This window comes from Rissa tridactyla, chromosome 1, assembly GCF_028500815.1.
Source record: "Rissa tridactyla isolate bRisTri1 chromosome 1, bRisTri1.patW.cur.20221130, whole genome shotgun sequence".
In the NCBI taxonomy this organism is placed as follows: Eukaryota; Metazoa; Chordata; class Aves; order Charadriiformes; family Laridae; genus Rissa; species Rissa tridactyla.
In genome coordinates, this window is record NC_071466.1 from 144,095,228 (window position 1) to 144,117,290 (window position 22,063).

At 43.9% G+C, this 22,063-nt stretch overlaps 1 protein-coding gene across 1 annotated transcript; it reads left to right on the forward strand.

Moving 5' to 3' along the window:
• The first annotated feature begins 1,655 nt into the window (after positions 1 to 1,655).
• LOC128903589 (NADH-cytochrome b5 reductase 3) lies at positions 1,656 to 21,908 on the forward strand. Its single transcript, XM_054187603.1, has 9 exons — positions 1,656 to 2,126; positions 6,574 to 6,705; positions 12,057 to 12,129; positions 14,632 to 14,738; positions 16,072 to 16,201; positions 17,170 to 17,253; positions 17,391 to 17,476; positions 19,699 to 19,798; positions 21,598 to 21,908. Exons 1-9 carry the CDS (start codon positions 2,106 to 2,108, stop codon positions 21,768 to 21,770), a joined length of 906 nt encoding a protein of 301 aa, XP_054043578.1. The 5' UTR covers positions 1,656 to 2,105; the 3' UTR covers positions 21,771 to 21,908.
• Positions 21,909 to 22,063: the final 155 nt, after the last annotated feature.

The window sequence follows — 22,063 nt, forward strand, 5'->3', positions numbered from 1 at the left end:
TGGGCAGCCTGTTCCAGTGCTCTCGCACCCTCCAAGTAAAGAAGTTTTTCCTTATGTTCAGATGGTATTTCCTGTGTTACAATTTGTGCCTGTTGCCCCTTGTTCTGTCACCGGGCACCACTGAGAAGAGTCTGGCCCCACCCTCTTGACAGCCACCCTTTAGATATTTATAAGCATTGATGAGATCCTGTCTCAGTCTTCTCCAGGCTAAACAGACCCAGGTCTCTCAGCCTTTCTTCATAAGAGAGGTGCTCCATTCTTTTGGTCATCTTTGTAGCCCTCTTCTGGACTCCAGTAGTCCCTTGTCTTTCTTGAAAGGTCAGAGCTCAACGAGAGCAGGGACTTTGAAGTCTCCATCCTTCCCTAAGCATTCATTCTCAAGCTGGAGCCCCACAGTTTGTCTCCCACCAAGCTCCATGGTCCAGCCTGTCTCTTAGTTATCTCCCCAGTTTCCTAAGCCTCAACTTCTCAATACTGAAGTCCGCTCTAGCCAGTGGTGTTATAATCACTCCACTTACTTGGGAGTCTCTGGCGCAGCAGCAGTCCTCAAAGAGAAAAGTTAGAAAGGATTACACAGCCAGGCCATGTTTTTGTCATGGAAATGCCAGGAGTAAATAATTCCATTCCTGCAGCTAAATGTCTTGGTAAAGTCTAGGTATAGACTGTGCAGTGACATGACCTGCTTCCTTTGGGTTGGTCTGTTAACCTGCCTTTATCTACCAGTGCTAATTCCCAGGTTTAACAGGTAAACCATGGCTGACATAACCATGGGTGACTTACGAATGTTCTGACACCCAGATGAGCTGCCTGCTCAGTGAGCATCCCAGAGGTTGGGAGAAAGCTAGTGCTTGGGGATGCCGGTGGCTCAGTACCCCTGTGTGAGCTGAGGGGCCAAGAGAGGAAATTTTGTATTGTTTTTTTTTTTTTTTTTAATGTTAATATTAGGACTGTCAAGCATTTGCCTACCTTGATTTTGTAAGGAGAAACTGTCTAGGAATCACCGAGGCCTGTTTACTACAAGTTAAGACATATTAATTAAAGAGCTTTGAAGCCGTTCATGTTTAGCACAAAGACACGTTTGCTTATTAGTCATTAATTTGCACATTATTGATGTAAATCAACGTTTTAGGCGGCCTGGCTGAAACATCCTTTCTTGCTCCACACCTCAGTCCTTGTGTTTTTTTGGATAAACATGGCCATTAACGCATCGGGCCGTTGGCCATCACCAGCCGAGATGAGACAGAGCAGACTGATAGAAGGACTCAACTGTGCCAGTGCGGGGCATCCCAGGCACCTTTCTCTTTCCCGCGGGCTGCCTGCAGGTGCTGGCTTGGAAGCAGAACAAGCTGGGCAAGTTAAGGCTTGAGAAGTTTATTTGATGCAATAATGAATTGTGGTGCTGACATACAAAAGTTATGCTCGTCTTATCTCGAAAAGATAGTATGGCCTTGATCACTGATTAGAAAAGGAGGGTACTGTCATTTTATTACCTTTGCTTCCCCCCCATGGTTATTTATGCTATTAATAAAGGGCAAAAGGGTGTTATGCATGCCGTTTCGTAACACCGCGAGGGCAGGCTCACGGCAGCAGCAGCACCACCAATAAAAATCACGCCGGTGCATGCTCTGTGCCGGCGGGCAGGGGCGCGGCAGGCGAACACGCACCGGAAAGAGGCGAGAGCACAACGGCGGGATCTCATTCTTCGTGGGATTGCTGCCCTTTGCGCCGGCCCGCTGGCAGCCAGCCGCCCCCCGCCGCCATTTTCCAGAGGCGCCGCCTCAGGGTCCCGCTACCGGAACCCGCCGTTGCCTCACAGCGACCGGCCAGGGCTACGCTAGCCGAAACACGGCGGGGGGAGGGGGCGGGCAGCGCTCTCCCACCTCCGCAGGGAGAAGCGGGACCCGCCGCTTGTTCACCGGGCGAGGGGCCCAGCGGCCGGGACACCCCCGACCAGCTGGACTCCCGCTGCAGCGGTCACCGCCCCAGCCACCTCGGACCTGGCGGCGGACCCGAATGGGGTGGCCACTAGGGGGCGGTAGCAGCTCGGTATTGATTGGCGGGGCGACGTCGCGGGGCGAGGTTTTCCCTTCCGTTCCGGGGCAGCGATGGGGGCGCAGCTCAGCACGGTGAGTGCGCCTGGGTCCCGGCGGGGCCGGGGGCGCCCGGGCCCTGGGGATGGCGGCGGCGGCGGCGGCGGGAGGAAGCGGGCCCTGTGCCTCCTGGCAGCGGGCGGTTGTGTGTACCGGCTGCCGTGGCGTTGTGTTCGCCACACATCCCCGGTTCCTCCCAGTCGCCTGAGCGAGCTGAGGCCCCGAGGCCTGGCCGCGGGCCAGGGGAGAGGCGCGGCGGTCCGCTGCTCCTGCCCCACGGGCCGTCTCTGGGTGCCCGAGCAGAGCGGGGGCCGTTGAGCAGTGTCGTATTGGTGCCCGAGGCTCCGGCTGCCACCCCCTGCTCTGCTCTGTACCCATCGCCTGGGGGTGCCTGTGCTGGGAGCCGCGTCCGCCCACCCGCAGGGCTGCGGTGACTCTGGGGCCTTCTCATGGCTGGTGTGGGCCCGGGCGTGTGTGCCAGCGTGGACACCCACGGCTCTTGTGTGTGGGATAGCGGTGCCTGTGTTGGCTGCCGTGGGGTGTGCGTTTTTCTTCTCTCAGTTCCCTGAAGAGTTTTTCAATGTCCGTGCTGATGGCTTTGAAACTACCAGCCTGGCAGCTGCTGCTGTAGTGGAGAGTTCTTTCGGGATCGCGTTTGCCGAGCGGTGGGTTTGCAGCGGTGTTATCCGTAGCACACATCCCTACCCTCTTTCTGCAGCTGCGTGATACATCCTTTCTTTCTTCTGATGCAGCCGCTCAAGCATTTTTGGCTCTAGGTTTGTGAGACGAGCAGGACAGAGGTGGATACAACAATGCTTATTTGGGTACAGCTGCTTAGCGGGTTACTTGAACAGAAGGGGATGACACAGATGATAAAACTGTAGGAGTGCCTGTCCCTGAATCCTCTCATCGTTTTCTAAAACAGATGAGAAGAACATTTAAATAAGATCACTAAAAAATAGGGTTTGAATGAGGCAGTGAGGTAGAGGGGGTTGGAGCTGAGGGTACAAGATTTCTCTTACTAAAGAAGCATTTGGTTTGTGTGTTTGTAGGGCAGTTCAGTGGTGGAATGTCCTACCATAAGCTTATGCATTTAACTGTATTTTGCTCACCACACCCCAGTGGAAAGGGCTGGCAATCTCAATGCTATGGCTTTTTTCTTCTGGCATTTTTTGTTATCCTGCAGAAGTCTCTTTCCACTAATAACAACTCCGGCTCAGTTACTTATTTTGTGATCTCTGTTAGCAAAGGTTTGTGCAACTGGAAACTATGAGTCACCACACCTTCATTTAGTGATTCCTGGCCTGATGGTCAGCCAGTCGCTCCCTCTGCTGCTGTAGGTCTGATGCGGCTTCCGTGATTGCAGTGCACTTACTTACCTTCGCAAATACCTTGATATATATATATACCCTGTGGTAAGAGTATATAGATCTCAACCCTGAGAACATATTTCTTAGCAAGGATACTTTTTTGTAATGATTCAGCCTTCAGTTCTTCCCCAATGCACGTTTGGGGAAAGAGTGTGTTAATCGTATTTATTGAAGAGCTGTGGTAGTTTTCACTTGACATCAGATGACCCAAAAATTATTTGCAAACATGGGAGAAAACATTTATCTCTGCACACAGGTGGAGAAGCTGACTTGTAGAGATGGATTTTTGAATTCCACTCACCTCCTGCCTTCCTGATCATCTATCACTGACCTACATTAGTGTTGGAGTTGGGACTGAGCCTAAGCTTTTAAATTCCCATTCTCAACTGCAATTTTGCTGGACCACAGCTCTGTGCTTTTTAGATAGCCATATCTGTAAATGAAATTAGTTTATTTTAACATGTTAACATCTTATTTGAAACATCATCTGCTGCAGGTTGAGCTTGCTATTTCCACCAGGTCTCATTCACCTGTTGCAATTCTCAGTAGGGAGTTTATTTGCTATTCTGTCACTTTCTTTAACAACTCCCCTCTTTTTTTGTCACTCAATAACAAAAGTTCTTCCTGGAGCTGCAGTAAACTGGTGGATGTGCAGGAATTCAGGAATAGTATTCCTGTAAACTTCAGCTTCTTCAGGAAAAAAAAAAAAAACACGTATGGAGCTATTTCAGTATTTTCAAATAAAAGTGAAAAATGCAGTGTGTGTCTATGGTGTGGTGTGCCTTCAAGCTGTACCCAGTGCTGATACATTTTAAACCTGTACAGCAGCATTTTAAGAAGAGTTTATGCTGTCCCTTTTAAAAAAAAAATTATTCTTGCCACAGTTTTAGTAATAATAATGTAGGGCTTTTTTTTATTTTGTTATATAGCCTTCCGAGAATTTTCACAGTGGTGGAAATGTGCTTCTAAAAGACTGGATAGGTTCCTTTAAAATAAAATGAAAGCGAAAACTAACTGGGCGGGACTTTGAGCTCTTCCAAAAATTAGTTGGTATTTTTTTTCTTCTTCTTTTTTTTTTTTTTGATACTGTCATGCATTTTGCCTCTTCTCTCATAAGGCCTTGAATAAAAATTAATTGCAGAGTTGGAGAGGATTTTATATAAGTAGTAGTTGTTCAGTTTATTCTCCTAAGTTAGGACCAAGCCTGCCTAGACAGGTGACTTTGTAGGCTGTTGTGCTTATCTAACCTTGCAAGAACAGGATTGACCCAGGGAACAGGTTGTTTCTAACAAAGGCATGGGCCTCCAGCTGAGCATGATCCTGGCAGACTCTGCGCTTGTAGCCTGCAGGTGACCCATCTTCAACCCACCAGGTGCCTGAGGCGTGTGGCACTGGGTTGGGGAGGTGACATCTTCATTTTGTCCACCCAGCTGTAGTTGCAGCGGTGTGGTCCCTTCTATGCTTTCCTGGACTGGTGTGGCTACTCAGTCTCTCCCAGCCAGGCAGCCCACCCGTGGTGCTGGGGATGGAAGGGGTGGTGTGGTGCAGGAGCATAACCTGCTACTGTCTTCTGGTGCTTCAGCCGGGGGGTGAAGCTCATCTCTGCAGCAGGCTACACGACCATGTCTCTTTCTGCCTCCAAGCACTGTGATATAAAAGGCTCCAAAGCAGTGGTGCACATTAGGTGATGTGGTTGAGGAGCCTGTCTGCCCATGTGTGCACCAAGGAGCACAGAAGCACAATGGTGGGTGGGGAACCTGAGTCATACCCTCACCCAGGGCCATCACAGGAGAGCAGCCAACTCATGAAGGCTTATCTCCACACACATGCACACAAAGGAGCACAGAGACACTGGCAGATGGGGCAGCCCCAATAACGCACCTGGAGAAATGAGCCTCAGCTCTTCCCAGAGCTGTCTGGGGAAGCCATTGCCCTGTGGGTGATGTCCATCTGCACGGGTCCATGGGAGATTGGCTCCCCTTGCAGGCTGAGGGGACACATTTGGGGATTGTGGGACATTTAGGGGAGGAACCAAAGGCAGGAATCGAGGCCATTTGGGGAGGAACAAATGTAGGGAAAATAAAAGGGTGAATGGATAAAATGGGTTGACCCTGCATTAACAGGCAATCTCTGTACCCTTGTATGCCTATGTCCTCATTAAACTCCATAGCTGCTTTCCCGGGGAAGGGATGCTGTTTTGTATGCATGTGTCTGTGTGGAGGTGTAAGCATGAGTGCCTGGAGGCAGACTGCAGGTTGGAGGGCCTGTGTGTCTGGTGCCAGCGTGAGTGTGCAATGATTAGCAAAGATGAAGATGGACTAGCCAGCAAGTAGGTGAGGTGGCCTGGAAACCAGGTATGTGTGCATCTCTGAGAATGAGACCACCAAAGGCACTGGCTGCTGTAGGGGCTGGGGGTCCTGGGCAACCACCAGAGAGAGAGTGGCATCTGCAGTTGACTGTGGGACCCTCAATTACTTGGGGGTCCACAGCACATGAGATGGTATGTGAGGGGGTGTGTGCAAGAGCAGCTCGTATGTCCAGATGTCAGCAACTGGGGAAACTGGAATCTGGGGACAGCTGTTGCTAAGACTAAGCCAGCTACTGGTAGATCCACCTTGTACACGTGTTTCCCACTAACAGACCTTCATCCTAATCCGTCGGGAAGGGGAACAGGATGAGGCCATCAGTGCTGTTTGTGTGAGCATCTGTCTGTATTGATCAGTGTGGCCAGCCACATGTGTATTTGGGCACGTATTGTGTATGTGTGTCCGTGCGCATGCCTGCTGGATATACGTGCTCAGCCTTGCTAGTGGCTGGACCAGGGAACGTGGAGCTGTGGCATTCTAACTTCTGTCAAGCTGCTGGGTTTGGCAACCCTCTGGTGGTATGCCAAGTGCCTCAATGTAAGAGAAACGCCAGGTATTCATAAAGCAAATTGGTGTGTTACACTGGCTGGTGTTTTTTTAATGCTTCCTCTTCCTGATTATATTAGTACAAAGAAACACAGTTTTTTTCGGTGGTTAGGTTGTCATGTCATGCTACTATATTCCTTTTCACCAAAATAATTTTGTGTTGTTATGCACATGTGCCTAACGCTTTCTGTATTGCTACAGTTGGGTCGAGTAGTGACATACCCAATATGGCTAATCTACATCACCATCAGAAGGCTTTTCAAGAATCCCCATCCTGCGATTACTCTGAAGGATCCTGAAGTGAAGTATGCATTGAGGCTGATTGATAAGGAGGTAAGTGCATGTATAGTGCGAGCATGACCTCTCCATGGATACTGTGAAATGCTTATAGCTTCTTAAATCTTGGGTAATGTTGCAGCAGGGCGAATACTTGTATTTGAAGGAAAGGACTTCTTCATAAGTGCTCCTTGCCTATTGTAACTGAATTCTGCAAGCAGCCTGTTTCCAAGAGTGGAGGATGCTGCTTTAGAAACGACCAAACTTGTAGTTTCTGTCACATGTACCTCGTGCCTGTGAGAGACGGCCTGTAAATTCCCTGATGAGGGGCAGAAGGCCCTCCAAGCCTTCAGTGGAATGCTTCAAACACTCGCAAGGAAATAAATAATGCAGACTTGGCTTTCAAAGAACTGATAAGACTAACGCTTCTGGTGCTTGAAAGCGTGGGAGAACTGCCTTGTGAAGACAGGGTAGTTCTGCCACTTGTGTGGTGAGCTTGCTAGTTCTCGAGACCATTGTGTTCAGTAAGTGACCTTTGCTTCAATATCCACGAAATACATATGAAAGCACACACCCTATGCTAATGAAACTTATAGAGATCATGATAAACATATATGACTATGGCACTTGTCTCTCTACCCAAATCATGCTACATGTCACCTGGGAGAAGGGAGAAACCTGAGACAAGGCTGCACTCAGCAAGGGGGGTGGACCATAGTAATTCAGCAAACATAAAAGGGGAAAATAAGTGCCCCTAGAGAGGGAACAAAGAAGAAACAAAAGAAGAAGATCATGCCTGGGAAGATTATTCCCAAGAAAGAGACCATACCTGGGAAGATTTTTCCAAAAAAGAAGATTATGCCTGGGAAGATTCCCTGAAAAAGACACTGGAACCAGGGCCGGTTATCTCTTTATCTCTGTTTTTTTCTCTGTCTTTTCCTTTCTCTATTCTTCAGTTTCTCTTTTCTCTTAGAATTGTTAAGTAACGGTTAGAGTTGTTAAGTAACGACCTTAAGTACCACTTGCCATAAGTTGTTGTGTACCTGTTGTTAAGTAACACGATGCATACCTCACTGTTTGCCATAATTTGTTATATACCTAACCAATTATCCTGGCCTTGTTAAGACCTATACTAATAATGTTGGGTAACTAATAAATGTTTGTATACGGATGTTGAGATTTATCTCACCTTAGTCCATGCCATTGGGGATTTACAGATCTGCGTCATTTACCCCCCTGCTTTCCTGAGAGTGGGACGTGACAGTGCCGTGGAGTACATCAGCAGAAATTTACCTAAACTCTGCACTACTAGATTGGCTATGAGACAGAAGTTATGCTATCAGGCAGAGCAGACAGGTTTTTTTATGGTCGCTAGCATTCAGCACAGTAGTTTTCAGAACTATGTTGATACCGATTCCTTTTATTGGATTTATGTACTCTAATGTGTTACAGGAAGAAAGGTGTTTAAATGATACAGTCCTGACAGCACCTGAGCTGTCTCAGCTTCTCTTTCTCTCTGTTAAAAGTAGAAACAATTCTGTACCTCCCAGGCTGCTCAACAGGGTTTTCAGAGGAAAGTCATGGCTTTTCAGGGTGATGGATCTTGCTATCAGAAGTTGGTAACTCAGCTTGTGGGAAGGGGACCAAAGCCATGAAAGGTGAGAAGCCCAGATTTCCTTTGGATAAATTCACCATCAAAAGCATGAGATAGGAATCTTGGCTTTTTCAGGTGTGAAGTCACACCTGCAGATAGTTTCGGTGTTGACTTTTTAAGTCGATGAGTTAGACAAGAAAGTTTTCAGAAGAGTTTTGATGAAAAGGACTTTGGACTGGAACAAAGCTTTGTTTAAGGTATAGAGAGTGCACTGATAGCATGGCTTTCATTTGTTGTGTCTGTCAAAATGGTTACTGTCATTCTGAATCCTGATTTCATAGAAAGTGAAAGCTTCCCCATGGCTTGGGCTGGGCGGCATTACTGAATTTGTTTCCCATGCGTACTTACTGAATTTATTTATTTTCCATGTGTACTGCAACAACGCTATTATTATATACCCGCCACTTTCTCATGAGATCTGTAGCATGTAGTTGCACGTACAGTCTGCCTGACCTGCAGGAGGGGAGGGAAGCTTGAGACACTGCACATGTTTCTGAGTATCAAGCTACTTGCAAGTTTCTGCTGTAGCAGTTTGTAACAGAAGAGAATTCACAGTTCACTTGATAGTTTTGCTAAATACTGATTTTTTTCTCACTGTGTTGTTATTTTTAATATTGGGATGGAGGAACAGTTCTTATATAGCCAGGTCAAATGCTGCTGCATATGACACCTTGATCAACTGAGAATATTTGACTGATGGATGTTTATAATTTTTTGCCTAAATGGGAAATGTGTCCTGGAAACAGAAGTTAATTGTGAAAAATAATAACTTGGTACACAAAGTGGTGGGAGCATCTAACATCCTGCCAAAAATGCGGTGCAAACACTCTGATCTTCGGTAGTAAACTTCTCAGTATTGCCGTATTCAGCTGTTTGGGAAAGTTGAAATTAGTAAGAGTCTTTCTGACATGCTTCAGTTTGTATTTTACAACCTATTAAATTTGAAGTAGCTGAGGACTTTAATGTAAAACCACCTGTTGTTACACAAGAACATTTTAACTTGGGAAGATAATTGTGGCTCTCAGCGTGGTTGTGGAGCCTACTCAAGATACCTGAGTAGTTGGCTAGAGTTTACCTTCATTGCAAGAGGAATTTCAGTATGCTGGTTTTACCTTGTAGTATTCCTCCATTTGCTTGCCAGCCGAGCTGAAGACCCTCATATTTTTAAAGTTTCTGCTGTTTCCATGTTGGTATTTGTCATTCCCTTTTTGTGACTATGAAGCTATTGGTACCTTCACCAGCAGAGCGCCAAAATGATTTATGTTTAAAACAAAACATGAACAAATGAACGCCCTGTTTTGGGAGTAGCTGTGGACTGTAATTTTTAACCTGACGTATTTTGATGATATAGTTGGGGCTATGGCCTTGCAGAAACTTTTCTTAGTGGATTGTGGCCGAAGGAAAGAAACAAGAAGCTTGACCAGGAAGGGCAGTGGCAGGAAGCCCTTAGACTGATTTTACAGCTAAAGAAAATGGACCAGTGATTGCAATGGAAAACTGAGTCATATGTACTGGGATGCTGTACAGCAATACACGTGTGAAATTTCAGAAGCCTTCCGCAGTTATGTAGAAACAGTTTTTAGTTGTCTGCAATCTGAAGTTTTAAAAGCACTGGTCTAGAGAATGCCTAGTTTGACACATGTGTGTCTTCTAACACAGCTTAAATTTTTGTGTATGAAAGCTAGAAATGAAACATACCATTTTGTCAAGCTGTTGCAAGAAGTCTTTCTTCCTCTACCCACTGTCCGCCTTTTACCTACCAGGTGAAACGCTAACATCTGCCCAAATTGAGTATGCCATACCTCCCATCTGCTGAACGAAGAAATAGGGGTCATAAGGTTACTTCCTAGTGTTTAGTATAGGAAAAAACTGTCATAATATAGTTAGGTGTGCTAATTTAGCTTATGCCTTAAAAAAGCCCATGACCTCAGAGGTTTTTCTTGTAATGGTAAGCATAATTTGTTTGTTGCCTTTCAGTGGCTTCAGCAAAGCACCGGCGTGCAAAACTGTTCTCCAGGTTTGCATTTGCATTTGAGAGTGTGGAAAACTCCTCAGCACCTGCAACTTGAGACAGAAATGCATGCTGGTAGCCACAGGCCAAGGGCTTCCAGGCACTTGGGGCATTGCCAAATTATGGCAATGAGGAATGCAGCGGAGATGACCCCATGCTGGAAATGGCTTCTGCGTCCTGTGTCAAGGCTATCTTTAATCTAGCCTTGACTAACGACTTGCTGAATGGCATGCCCAGTGTCTTAGCCATGTAACAGAGACAAGGTGTAGGCATGCTGACCTAGGTACTAGGAATTTCTTGAGCCATTTAGTGTTTCTCACGATGGTCTCATGCGATGCACCAAAATACTCGTGTTGAAATACCTTCGGCAAAGCTGTCTTGAATTTAGTTGATGAGATGATTAACTGGGAATTCAGAACTTTGTTCTTTCTGCATGCTATTAAAGACAGCATGTTAAAATAAGGGATTATCGGCAAAATGCAGCTTTGAAGCAGTGAAGCTCGTGCTGAAAATTTCATACAGGAACAGCAGCAGTCAGTGCGAGAGCGGCAGTCTTAAGTCCACGTTAGCTGTCTTTGTAGTGGAATTTTCAATGGCAGTTACTGTTCCTGAATAGACATAAGTACAGAGAAGCCCTTTTTAGACTGCCACTCAGTTCCTTTCTTTCTTCAGCATTTACCTTAAAATGATTTATTGTGAAGAAAATTCCATCAGTGTGACCAGAACTTGTAAAAGAAGACTAGACAAACTGTTGAGAAAGAAATCTGTCTCCACTGGTTACTTTAAAAATAAAAAGAAACAAAAAAAGGGTTACGGTATTTTATAGGATGTTTATGAAATTTTCTCTAGAAGGGATATTATGTCCCATAAGGCTTTAAATAAAGAAAGTCTCTGGATGAGGGATTAGGCTGTGTGCTGTTTCTTTCTGTCTCTTTCTGCTGTGTTTTTCAATTCTATGAATCTGACCTGATTTTAAGAGATAAAACTTACGTAGTGTAAGAAATAGTATTTTATTTACTCACTACCAAAATCTTATTCAAGGTATTACTTTCCTAGTAATAGTCATAGTCATAATTTTGTAATATAGTTCTTACCTAAATAGAGTGCTCTTTTCAATTTTAATTGAGGATTAATTCAATTTTTATGGGGAAGATATTTTTAAGGCTCTTAGGGGATGAGGTTGCTGCTTCCTAATCTGTTTGACATCCACTGGTGTCTTCTGAAATAATTTTCTACATTAAAATTGTTAATTTGTGTGATTTTGAGACATCAAAATTTTTTGGACTTGAACTCCTGTATATTTAAACTTTAAATCAGAATTGAAGAACTGATTAATTTTTTTCTTGTGGCCTTCTCAGAGAAGGCAATGTAAATGTTCCTGCTATTTAGAAGGTTATTGTTTAGTCTTAACCTGCATATGAGTGTCTTGCTAAGTTTTGCTGTTCGCATTTAAATATACACCAAACCAGTATTTGCATTTGTCTGTTTTATTTCTACTTCTGTATTACTTCTAAAATATTTTGAGATAAAGTTAAGCTTTCAGCGAGTTTGAAGGAAAAGTTGACCTCTACAGGATTGCCACTTTCATAATTGCATTATGTGAAAATTTCATGTGGGATATTGCTGTCCCTCAAATATTTAATGCTGCATGAAGCTAGACTAGCGTATTGGTTTTACAAGTGAAATCACAAACATTAAATCCCAACAACATAGCTGATTGTTCTTTTTATTTTCCTCTTTCAGGAAGTTAGTCATGATACAAGAAGATTTCGATTTGCTCTCCCTTCTATAGATCACGTTCTGGGTCTCCCTGTAGGTACGTTCTGGCTTTCCTTACTGAGAATCCAAGCGTTGTTAATTATACTATAAGAGATTTTTTGGGGATTTTTTTCCTACATTTTGAACTGTTGAATTTCAAATACTCTTGAGCTGGTATTTAGAGCTTTGCAAGATTATCTTCCTGCTGTGAGTCATCTGCAGGGTTTGAAGTCTTGTGTGCTTACGGAGAGTGTACATCCATCTTGTTTCTGTGAAGACAGTAGAAACAAACACTGGTCTTTACTTGTATTTTTCCAGTCTTGGCTTTCCAGTGTGTGTTATTCCAGTGGTGCTTAGTCTCTGTGCTCGTTTTCCGTCCCCTGAGGCAGCGCTTTCATCTACTTCTCCTCTAGCACATGCAGTTTACCGGATGATCTGCTCATTTCTGAATTTGTAGCCAGTCTCATGGAACTTCTTAATCACCGTAGGGTAGATGTTTCCTTCGGCCTTGCCACTTGGCATGTTGCCTTCACTAATAGCTTAGTCATATTGTTTCCTACTGCTTATATAAAGAGCATTTAATTGTGACTTGTCTTTAACAGGGACTTCTGCTCTAACAACCCGTTGCAATGATTTGTGGATCAGGTGCTTCGTGGTAGTCCTCGGCACCTTTCCAGCATTCCAGTCCTGTTTAGGTTCCCTCTTGTTTGGGATATGTTATTCTCTTGATCCTGTTAAGTAGCCATGACAGCAAAACTAGTTTCCCTCCCTTACCTATAATGAACGTTGACAAGTGAGCTGTCTCACATCTGTAATTGTTCTGGTCCTACACACTAACAGAAAGGAAGCCGTCTGGGGTGAATTTGGCCTGTTGGATGCCATGGCTTCCTCCAGTGTTTTAGTAAGGTCAGGGCAAAGCACTTTCTCATAGCCCGAGAAGGTGCATGCCTGGCCCTGCATGGTCCCAGGAGCAGCACAGTCATGCTTCCAAAGGTGTTCCCCGCAGACTAATCTGTGGGTGAGTGAGGGAGTGGTTTACTGGGTGAGATGTGGGAAGCAAAGAGAGCTGAAAACTGATGAAGGTGGTAAAAGCAGCTGGGAGCAGCAGGCTGGGCAGCTGTGGGACAGATGCTGGTGTGCACTCTGCATATTTGGTCCAGCACCAGCATTTTGCTTTTACCACCAGCTGGAGCATTACAGAAAAAAAATGCAGTTCCCTCTGAGGGAGAGTAGGATTGTGTATGGCCCCACACAGAGGCTGCCAGCTGCTGTCCTGTCAGGGCAGGGTGAAGCTCGTAACAAGAGCATAAGGCATGTTTTCCCTTTGGGAGGAGCACCTTTTTTGGATCTGTACAAATTCTTGTGAGACATGCCGCGGCAGTGGTCCTGTCTGGCCAGGTTCACAGGCTGCGGTGGTCACCATGGGTCTGTTCCTGGAGGCGGGGGCGGTGAGGCCACCCCTTGTCTGGAGGAGGAACAACTGGCTGCTGCTGCAGCTCCCTTCGGGTCTTCCCTAGCAGGAAACATGCCTGCTACCAGATGCATATAGGCTTTGCTAGAGGGTTATTTGAATCACCCTTACGTTATGTCTGTGTACAGCTTCAAGTGAGTTATGGTCGCTCATTTCCCAAGTCACCAAGTGGCACGTCTTCATTCACCCACTGGTTGTCCTCGCTGGCCCTCCAGCTTGGCAAACCAGCTCCTGGTAAAATCCCTTCTTTGTGTTCCCATAACAGGCAGAGGAACTGCCCTGTTTTTGGAGAGCTGCATTCATCTTAAGAGATGGTTTGTTCCGTTGAGCTAGTTGTGATAAAATAACAAAAAACAAATCCCCCCCCCCTAGGTATTCTTCAGTTGGGTTGGGAATTTTATAGGGAATTTATAGAAAAACCTTCCAAAAGAGTTAACTCTAGGTTTTTTTCATCTAAAACGTAGACATTGAGAAAGAAACTTTTGTAGAGAGTTCAGTGAATGTGTGACAGATTGAAACGTGGTCACTACAGTCAAATGTTAAGCTGGAGGAATAGCAGGGTTAGAAAAGTGCTTTATGTCTAGGCAGCCTCAGCAATGTCAGCTAGAAGACCTCCTGGTAGACATGAGCAGTCTGTGGTCAAAGTAAGAACAGTTATAAACTCAGTTGTAACTAAACTGTAACAGTTTATAACGAACATGTTAATAAAGAAGTGTGAACAGCACTTGATGGTTTTCCCCTCCTGTGTCCTTTTTACTTGTCTGTAAATCAAGAGGTATATCACATCTTTTGCAGGAGCTCACATACCTTTACGGCTTTGGTAAACATAAACGCGTGAAGCAATCAGATATGATTGACGCATAAAATTAGCAGCAGAGTTGTCTGCCCTCCCAGGTAGAATCTGTGCATGGTTAACAACTCTGGCAAGGTGTTACGATGTCACAAAAACGAGAAAGGAAAAAGTGGTGCCCCAAAACAAGGTAGTTAGGAGAACTTTGCAACTGCATTTGCAATCCATGCCAACTCAGCACATCCACTGAAAGAAAAACCTTTTGCAAACAAACTGCTTTTTTTCTTCTCTGCATGTAGGACAGCATATCTACCTGTCTGCACGAATTGATGGAGCTCTGGTTGTTCGACCTTACACTCCAGTTTCCAGTGATGATGACAAGGGCTTTGTGGATCTTGTTGTTAAGGTGAGAATACCACGCTCTTTTACCAGGTTGGGCAGCTTCTGAGCCCGCCTTTACACTTGCAGTGCTATGTGAAGTCTGATGTGCTGGCTTCTGTTCAGGTATCTGCCATGGCGGACTTCCACTTGTAAAATGTGATCTGCAATTACCTACAATCCATGTGGCGTTTTACAAGCACTTTTTTAATGAGTGTGTCTCATGAGACGCTGCATAATTTTCTGTACTTGCATACTGCAATTTTCCAAAATCTGTGTAGGCCTGCAGATGCTCACACACTTTTTTAATCCTTCTGAAATCAGGAATTAACCTTGCCTGAACTGTCAGCTTCTTCTGAAGCTAATGTAATATGGTCATTATGATCATTAAGAGCAGTGATCATTATTGTTACTCATCCAGACAGTGCGAGTGACTGATTTAATTGGCAAGAATGTGATTTTGAGCCTTGTGATAATGTACTTTAGTTTTGTCTCTTGGTAGTTAGACTAAGCAAATATATTTAAAGCTGACAGGAATTTAAAACCTGAATATCTGCACTGGATTTCCTCTTGGAATTCTACTCTTAAATTTTTTTCTTTTTTACAACTAATAACGATTTATTCATTTGTTGTGAAACTAGATGTGAATTTGCCTTTTACTACCTACTTATCTTCACGAGCACGACGTTGCACACTGAAGACGTGACAAGGGAAAAATGTAAATCTTTGATGTTTCACATGACTCCTTATTCCCAGAGTGGCTCTCCATGCATGGAAATGATGCTGCTGTTATAAAAGTGTAGCTAGTCTTGGATGGAACTCTTTCATGCCCATGTGATTTAAAACAAAAAAAACCAGCACGGTTCCAGCAATGTAACTACACCCACGGATAACCTGTTGGTGAATGGTTGAATATTCAATTAGTTGGTATCCACTCTAACTTTGAGGTGCAAACAGTTGGTATCCCAGCAAGGTTTGGGTGTATTCCTTTGCAACTGAGCTGTCAGGGATCTTTCTCAGAAGTTGTTCTGTTGGAAATCACAGTGGCTTTTGTTTTTTTGGCTTTTTTTTTTTCTCCCATTTGAACTTGGGTGTAAATCATGTTGATTTTCTGTGTTACAGAAATACAGTGGAGAAATTGCCAGTCTGTGTCCAATCAGATCAAAATTGGGACAAGAGTGGGACTTTAATCTTTTTCAGAAAACTCAGTGTTTCTCTTTTATTGTCAGTCAAACCTGCATTGGTAGTATTTATGTAGTAATTATGTTCTTTGCATGAGGAGTATGGGTACCTAAATATTTGAAGGGCAAATACTAGTTTTTGAGCTGTGAGATTAATTGTTTCAGTGTTATTTTTAACAGATCTACTTTAGAAGCGTCCATCCAAAGTTTCCTGATGGAGGGAAGATGTCTCAATACTTAGACAGCCTGAAAATAGGGGATACTATTGACTTCAGAGGACCAAGTGGCTTGCTTATCTACAAAGGAAAAGGCAAGGCTGACTCGGAAGATATAATTTATCCGGAGTAAACAATATCAAAAAAACCATTATGAAGATTCTTTTCTGTTGTTAGAATCTCTGCAAAAAAGAAAATGCTAGTGTCTTAATTAGGTCAACGGCCATCCTGAGGGGGATTGTTACATGACTGTTCTCAAAGAAGGGAATTCTCTCCCTGCTTATACGGACATAGTTTATACACTGCTAAAAACGTTTGGTATTTGTGCTGTCTGGTGCTAATTTCACAAATGAAAATTAACTTTATCAGTAGGAAGTACTTTTATGCCAATATAAAATATCTCACTTTGGCATAGCGCAGCCACAAATGTGTCACAAAAACCTTCTGGCAGCAAGAACCTTGTGAGCAGCAGAACTCAGACACGTGATTTTCCAGAGCTTAGTATGTTGTGTTCGTATTATCCTCGATGAAAATAGGTGTGAATACAACAAATAAAACATTCTCAGCAATTTCAAACTTTCTGTCGGATTTGGCAAATCAGCTCGAAAAGAGGACATAAATATACAAAAGCATACACCCTGCATATTTCACGTTTTCCCTTAAAATAATCTGCATGGGATAAATAAACTCTCTGAGCAGATTAATTCCTTTGTGTTAGAACTGTTTCCAGAATATGGGCTTCTGAATGTCACTGTGAATATGGGACATGAGCAAAGAGAAATACTGGTAGTGATGGCTTGGTGCTATTGTCAAGAGTGAGTAATAACCCGTGTCATTGTCTGATGTTACTGTCACGTGTCTCACAGTCTCTAATCATCTTTCAGGATTTGTTTTAATTTGTGACATCTTCACCTTTGCCTGTTCCCTGCTCCTGCTTTACCGGGGGGAGAGGCTGATAGGGCTGAAACAAAGTCAAGTAGCTGAACATGCTGGGAAGGCATCATAGGCCCTGTTCCCTGCTTTCTTCAATGCTTTCCATTGCGCGCTCTCTCTCTCTCTTTAGGTGAGTTTGCTATTCGGCCTGAAAAGAAAGCTGAACCAGTTACTAAAAAAGTGAAATATGTGGGGATGATCGCAGGTGGGACTGGTACGTATATATAAAGATGCATCCTTTGTTTCTAACAGCTGGTAGATGTGTTTGTTCATATTTTCTCTCAATTGCTCACTTGCGCTTTCTTTTGCTCTTTCACGTTCTCACATCATTGACTTGCCTTTCTCTTTCAGGGATAACACCTATGCTGCAGATCATTCGAGCAATCATAAAAGACAAAGATGACCCTACAATTTGTCAGCTGCTGTTTGCTAATCAGGTAATTCTGACCTTTTTTCTGTTTATAAAAGTTTTACTTAACTAACAGAACTGCACTCAGCAAATTAAGTTCTTGCTGAGAAAGCCTGGTACAGAAATACAAACCCTTAGGGGAGAAGTGAACTGAAATGTTGTAAACTTCACATATAAAATGAATTGGTTTTTTAGTGTTACTACGGAAATGCTGCTTTCCTCCCACCTAATGCTCGCTTTTCTGTGTCTCATTGTTTTGTTTCTAATGTGGTTTATAAATGTGTTAAATGTTCTCCATTCTTTTATGCAAGCTGTTAATGTTTTGGGCAGACTTTCAGGGCTGTCTTTCTTAGAAGAAACATGAAAGAGGTGGACGTCTGTCTCCTTCAGCAGTTGTAATTCCCCAACTTTGCAGCAGGGTTTGTATGTGGAATCTTTTTGTTTGAGAACACCTTGGGTGAGGCTAAAATTAACACTGGTCTCCGGCAGCTCCCTCAACTACTGAGCTGTGATTCTGCATGGATCCTTTCATATCCATTCCCTCTGTCAGTTCTCCATGCATTTTTATTGCTCTTCGAGGTGTATCATACTGCCCTGCTGGACAAAGGAAAGGTCTCATCCATGGAATCCTTGTGATAGAGATTTCTTGGATGACCAGGCAACCCAAATGGTGGTGTGCTGCCAAACTGCAATGCCCCTTCTTTGCCTGATGTTCTTCTGGTGTTGATACTTTTTGCTTTTAAATTTCTCCATCATAATGAATATTTGTTGCTGGATTATGAGTCATTACTTACAGTGAACCTCACTTCATGCCTGTGTTTTTTACCTTCTTAAGCTCTCCTCTATCATTCCTCTCTTCTCCGATATTCAGCATGTCCTCATTTCCTTTGTACCATGTCTGAATTATAAAACAAGATTTTTCTGTCCAGAAGCTATGATCCAAGTGCCAACAGATGCCCTGTTCTGATGGTTTATTACAGTAAGCCCTCCTTAAGAGCCCTGCCTGGTGCCCTCTGGCGCTGGCTGGTGCAGTCAAAGCAGCTGGTCCCTGCTGAGCACTAGGAGTTGGCATAAAGTGCAGTTGCTATCAGGGCAGGAGGACCGGGATTTGCAATGAAAATGACTAATACAGGACTAGAGCTGCTTTAGCAACCTGGAAAACCTGTTGCTTCTTGCAGGGAGGACTTGGGGAACAGTTGCAAGTGTATTAGCATCGGCCTTGGCTTTAAAGTGTCCTTGTTCCCTGTAACTGCACAAATATAAAGCAGCCTCATGACAAATGGTCAGTCAGGAAAGCCTGAACACTAGATATTTTTAAATATTTAATATTTAAAAATATTTTTAACGTGTCCTTTGCTGATCTTTTATTTTGGCCCTCCTGAAAGAGCTGTGTTGGATTACAGATAACAATGTATATGGGCTCATACTGTGCTTCTGACTAGCATGTTTTGAGTTGGTCAGACCCAGTTACAGCCTTTCAGGAACACGTGCAACTGCAGATCCAGAAATAGGCAACTTCTCGGCAGTAGTTGCTGGCATATTCCTCCATACCCCCACAGTTACAGACATAGTGGTGTCCTCAGTGCCAAATTAAGGCTGCAGTGGATGGTGCTGCCACTTTAGTCTCTACCCTTTTCCCTCCTTCGCAAACTGCAGCTGCTCTTATGGGAATAAGGCTTTCTTTTGGGTCTTCAATGACTGCATCAGGGAGGAGCAGAACCGCATACCCTGGGTAACATTTGTTGTTCCAATCAGAACTTGATACCCTTTTGGTTATTTGTCATTCCACATTCTGTTTAAAAAACAAGCAATCTCTGTATGGCACTGCTGATGAAATTTGAAGTGGCAAAGGTGAAAACTTGGCATTTTCTCAACTGAATGGCACAGTATGGAGGGGTAGGGAGATGTTAGTTTTTTGATAAAAGTTGCTAAAAGAGGGCTTTACTCTTCCGATGCTGCCATTAATTCCCTGAACAAGTGAAGGTTCTGTGTTTTGATAGAGGTCTTGCTTTGTTTTATTTTTCAGGGGGAAGGCATTGCATGGTCAGGATTTAGGGAAGTCCTGAACCTTTTTATTAGCTCTACAAAGGGGTAGTCATGGAAATAACTAGCATTTCCTCTCTTCAGCCTGTAAAACAGAGTTGAACAATCTGTTCCATCTCTCAGAGCTGTAGGGTAGCTAATGCTCCGTGGTCATCTGAGGGCTGCATTCAAATGCAGAGCATAATCATTGTTTTCCTTTTCCTGCAGACTGAGAAGGATATCCTTTTACGTTCTGATCTAGAGGAGATCCAGGTTCGGAATCCCAGTCGCTTTAAGTGTTGGTACACACTGGACAGAGCACCTGAAAGTAAGATCTAACATGCTACTTCCACTGAAGCTTGTTATGAGTATTAATGCATATGTTTGACAGGAGACATGCTACTTCATATGCATATTTCTAAGCTCCTTTCTTGCTTAATGAGTTGTGTCTGAGTGCATCCAGTAGCGTCATTCTTCACACTGTGATGCACAGAAACTCCAGATGCAATTGGGCAGTGTTTCCAAAGTTGCAAAGCTCACCTTGGATGAATGGTAGTGCAGTGTTCCTCCCATGGACACACCTGAATACTTACCATTATTTACTCTGATCCAAGGTGACCTTTCATTTTCCTTCCCCACAGACATAAAGATAACATAGAACCATAGAATGGTTTAGGATGCAAAGGACCTTAAAGATCATCTAGTTCCAACCCCCCTGCCGTGGGCAGGGACACCTCCCACTAGACCAGGCTGCTCAAAGCCCCATGAAGCCTAGCCTTAAACCCTTCCAGGGATGGGGCATCCACAACTTCCCTAGGCAACCTGTTTCATGTTATCTTATTGTCTTGTGTTTAAAGCATGTATCAAGGCAGCCGCAGTGGGAGTGTCAGAGGCACTGCATCTCGTGGAGATATGTTCAAGTGCAGACTCCTACCTAGCTGTCATTGTATGGCAATTCACGGTAGCTGATCTTCTTCCTAGGCAATGGAATTGCCTTTGTATTAACAGTGTTTCTTAATGAAACTACTGTTCCAGCTTGGTGCAGTCCAGTTTTAAAGATAATGTGATACAGTTGGCTGATCTAGGTGAGACAATGAGCTAGCTGAATGTGCCTCCCTCATCTGTGCAAATTTGAGGAAGAAAAGGCTAAATAGTTACTGCTGTTGTGAAAAGGCTAAATAGTTTCCATGTCATTCCTTGTTGTTGTCTTTTCTTATTATTCCTTCTCATGCCCACCACATCAGGATAGATTCACACTCATATTCAGTGATAGTTTGGGGCAGAGAAGGAAAAGCCATATGCCTTCTCTTACCTTATGACCAAGAATATGCCTCCCCTAGGGTGGGTGGAAGGATCTTGGTGGACAGGTCACCAACAGACCTACACCTTGTTGGTGTCTTGTCATCTTCTGTAATTAGTGTTCTCATGGAATTTCTAAGGCAACTTAAATTCAGGTATAATCACTGTTAATTTTCTTTGATATTTGTGAATTGTGAACTGTAGTTCCGATAAAAGTTCCTCCTTAGACCCTCTCAACGTTGTTCTGCAGACTTTCAGTACCATACCTGAAACCAGACCAAAACTGGAAATTTTTGGATAGTCTGTGGGAGAGAAATGTGTCGGTCTTACTGGGCCCAAAGGTTTGGGTCAGCAGCTTTTTGTATCCAGGGCTGGGGATGTGATGGGTAAACCGGAATCCTAGTATTAACTGATAAGCACCGTGAGTGTTCCTACTGGGAACAACTTCATCAGCTAGATTTCCCTAGTGAACTTGTAAACAGTGGGGTAAGGAGGATGGGTGTTGGTTATTTCATAGCGCTGGAGCTGAGAAGATTCACATTCTGTTCACAGCTCTGCGTGAGATTTTCTTGGGGCTTTTAGTAAACTTTATTAAAAGTTAGCCCTTGTTTTCTCCATACATTAGTTTTGCATCTTAAAAGCAGAGGTGGCATTTTTCCCATGTGACATAACTGTTGAGGACACTAACGCAAGTGGAGTGTACAAATGCTACAGTCCAAATTGTTACTAAAAAGACCGCAAACCCAAACTTCATTCTAAACTGACTGGTATCAATCTTTTCCTCTCTGTCTCCTTGTTCCCCTTCCCCTGCTTTCATTTTTTTAACAGATTGGGATTACAGCACAGGATTCGTGAACCAAGAGATGATCAGAGACCACTTGCCCCCGCCTCAAAACGATGTTCTGATCCTCATGTGTGGACCTCCTCCAATGATCCAGTATGCTTGCATTCCCAACCTGGACAAACTGGGCTACACCAAGGACATGAGGTTCTCTTTCTAAAGAAGACCGATAATTCAGTGATTTTGTGTAGAAGGGAAGAAAAAACATTTAATGGGGAACAGGACAGAGTTGCAGAGATGGCTGATGCACAGTGCTGGGAAGCTATGTATACATTAAAAATACTTCATTTTTTCTGAATCTCTGGTTAAATTTAATGGGACTAAAACGGCACTGTATGTTGCACAGAAACAACTGTATTGTGGAAAGGTAGTGATGTCTAGTGCTCGGCTATATTGTACTTGTATACCCCATCTCGAGGGAGGACAGTATAGCTGCTTAGGGTAGTAAACACT

Coding starts and splice junctions, on each gene's coding strand:
- LOC128903589 (XM_054187603.1), top strand. CDS start 2,106: ATGGGGGCGCAGCTCAGCACG. Junction 12,130..14,631: donor CGTTCTGGGTCTCCCTGTAG/GTACGTTCTGGC, acceptor CTCTGCATGTAG/GACAGCATATCTACCTGTCT. Junction 16,202..17,169: donor GCTTATCTACAAAGGAAAAG/GCAAGGCTGACT, acceptor CTCTCTCTTTAG/GTGAGTTTGCTATTCGGCCT.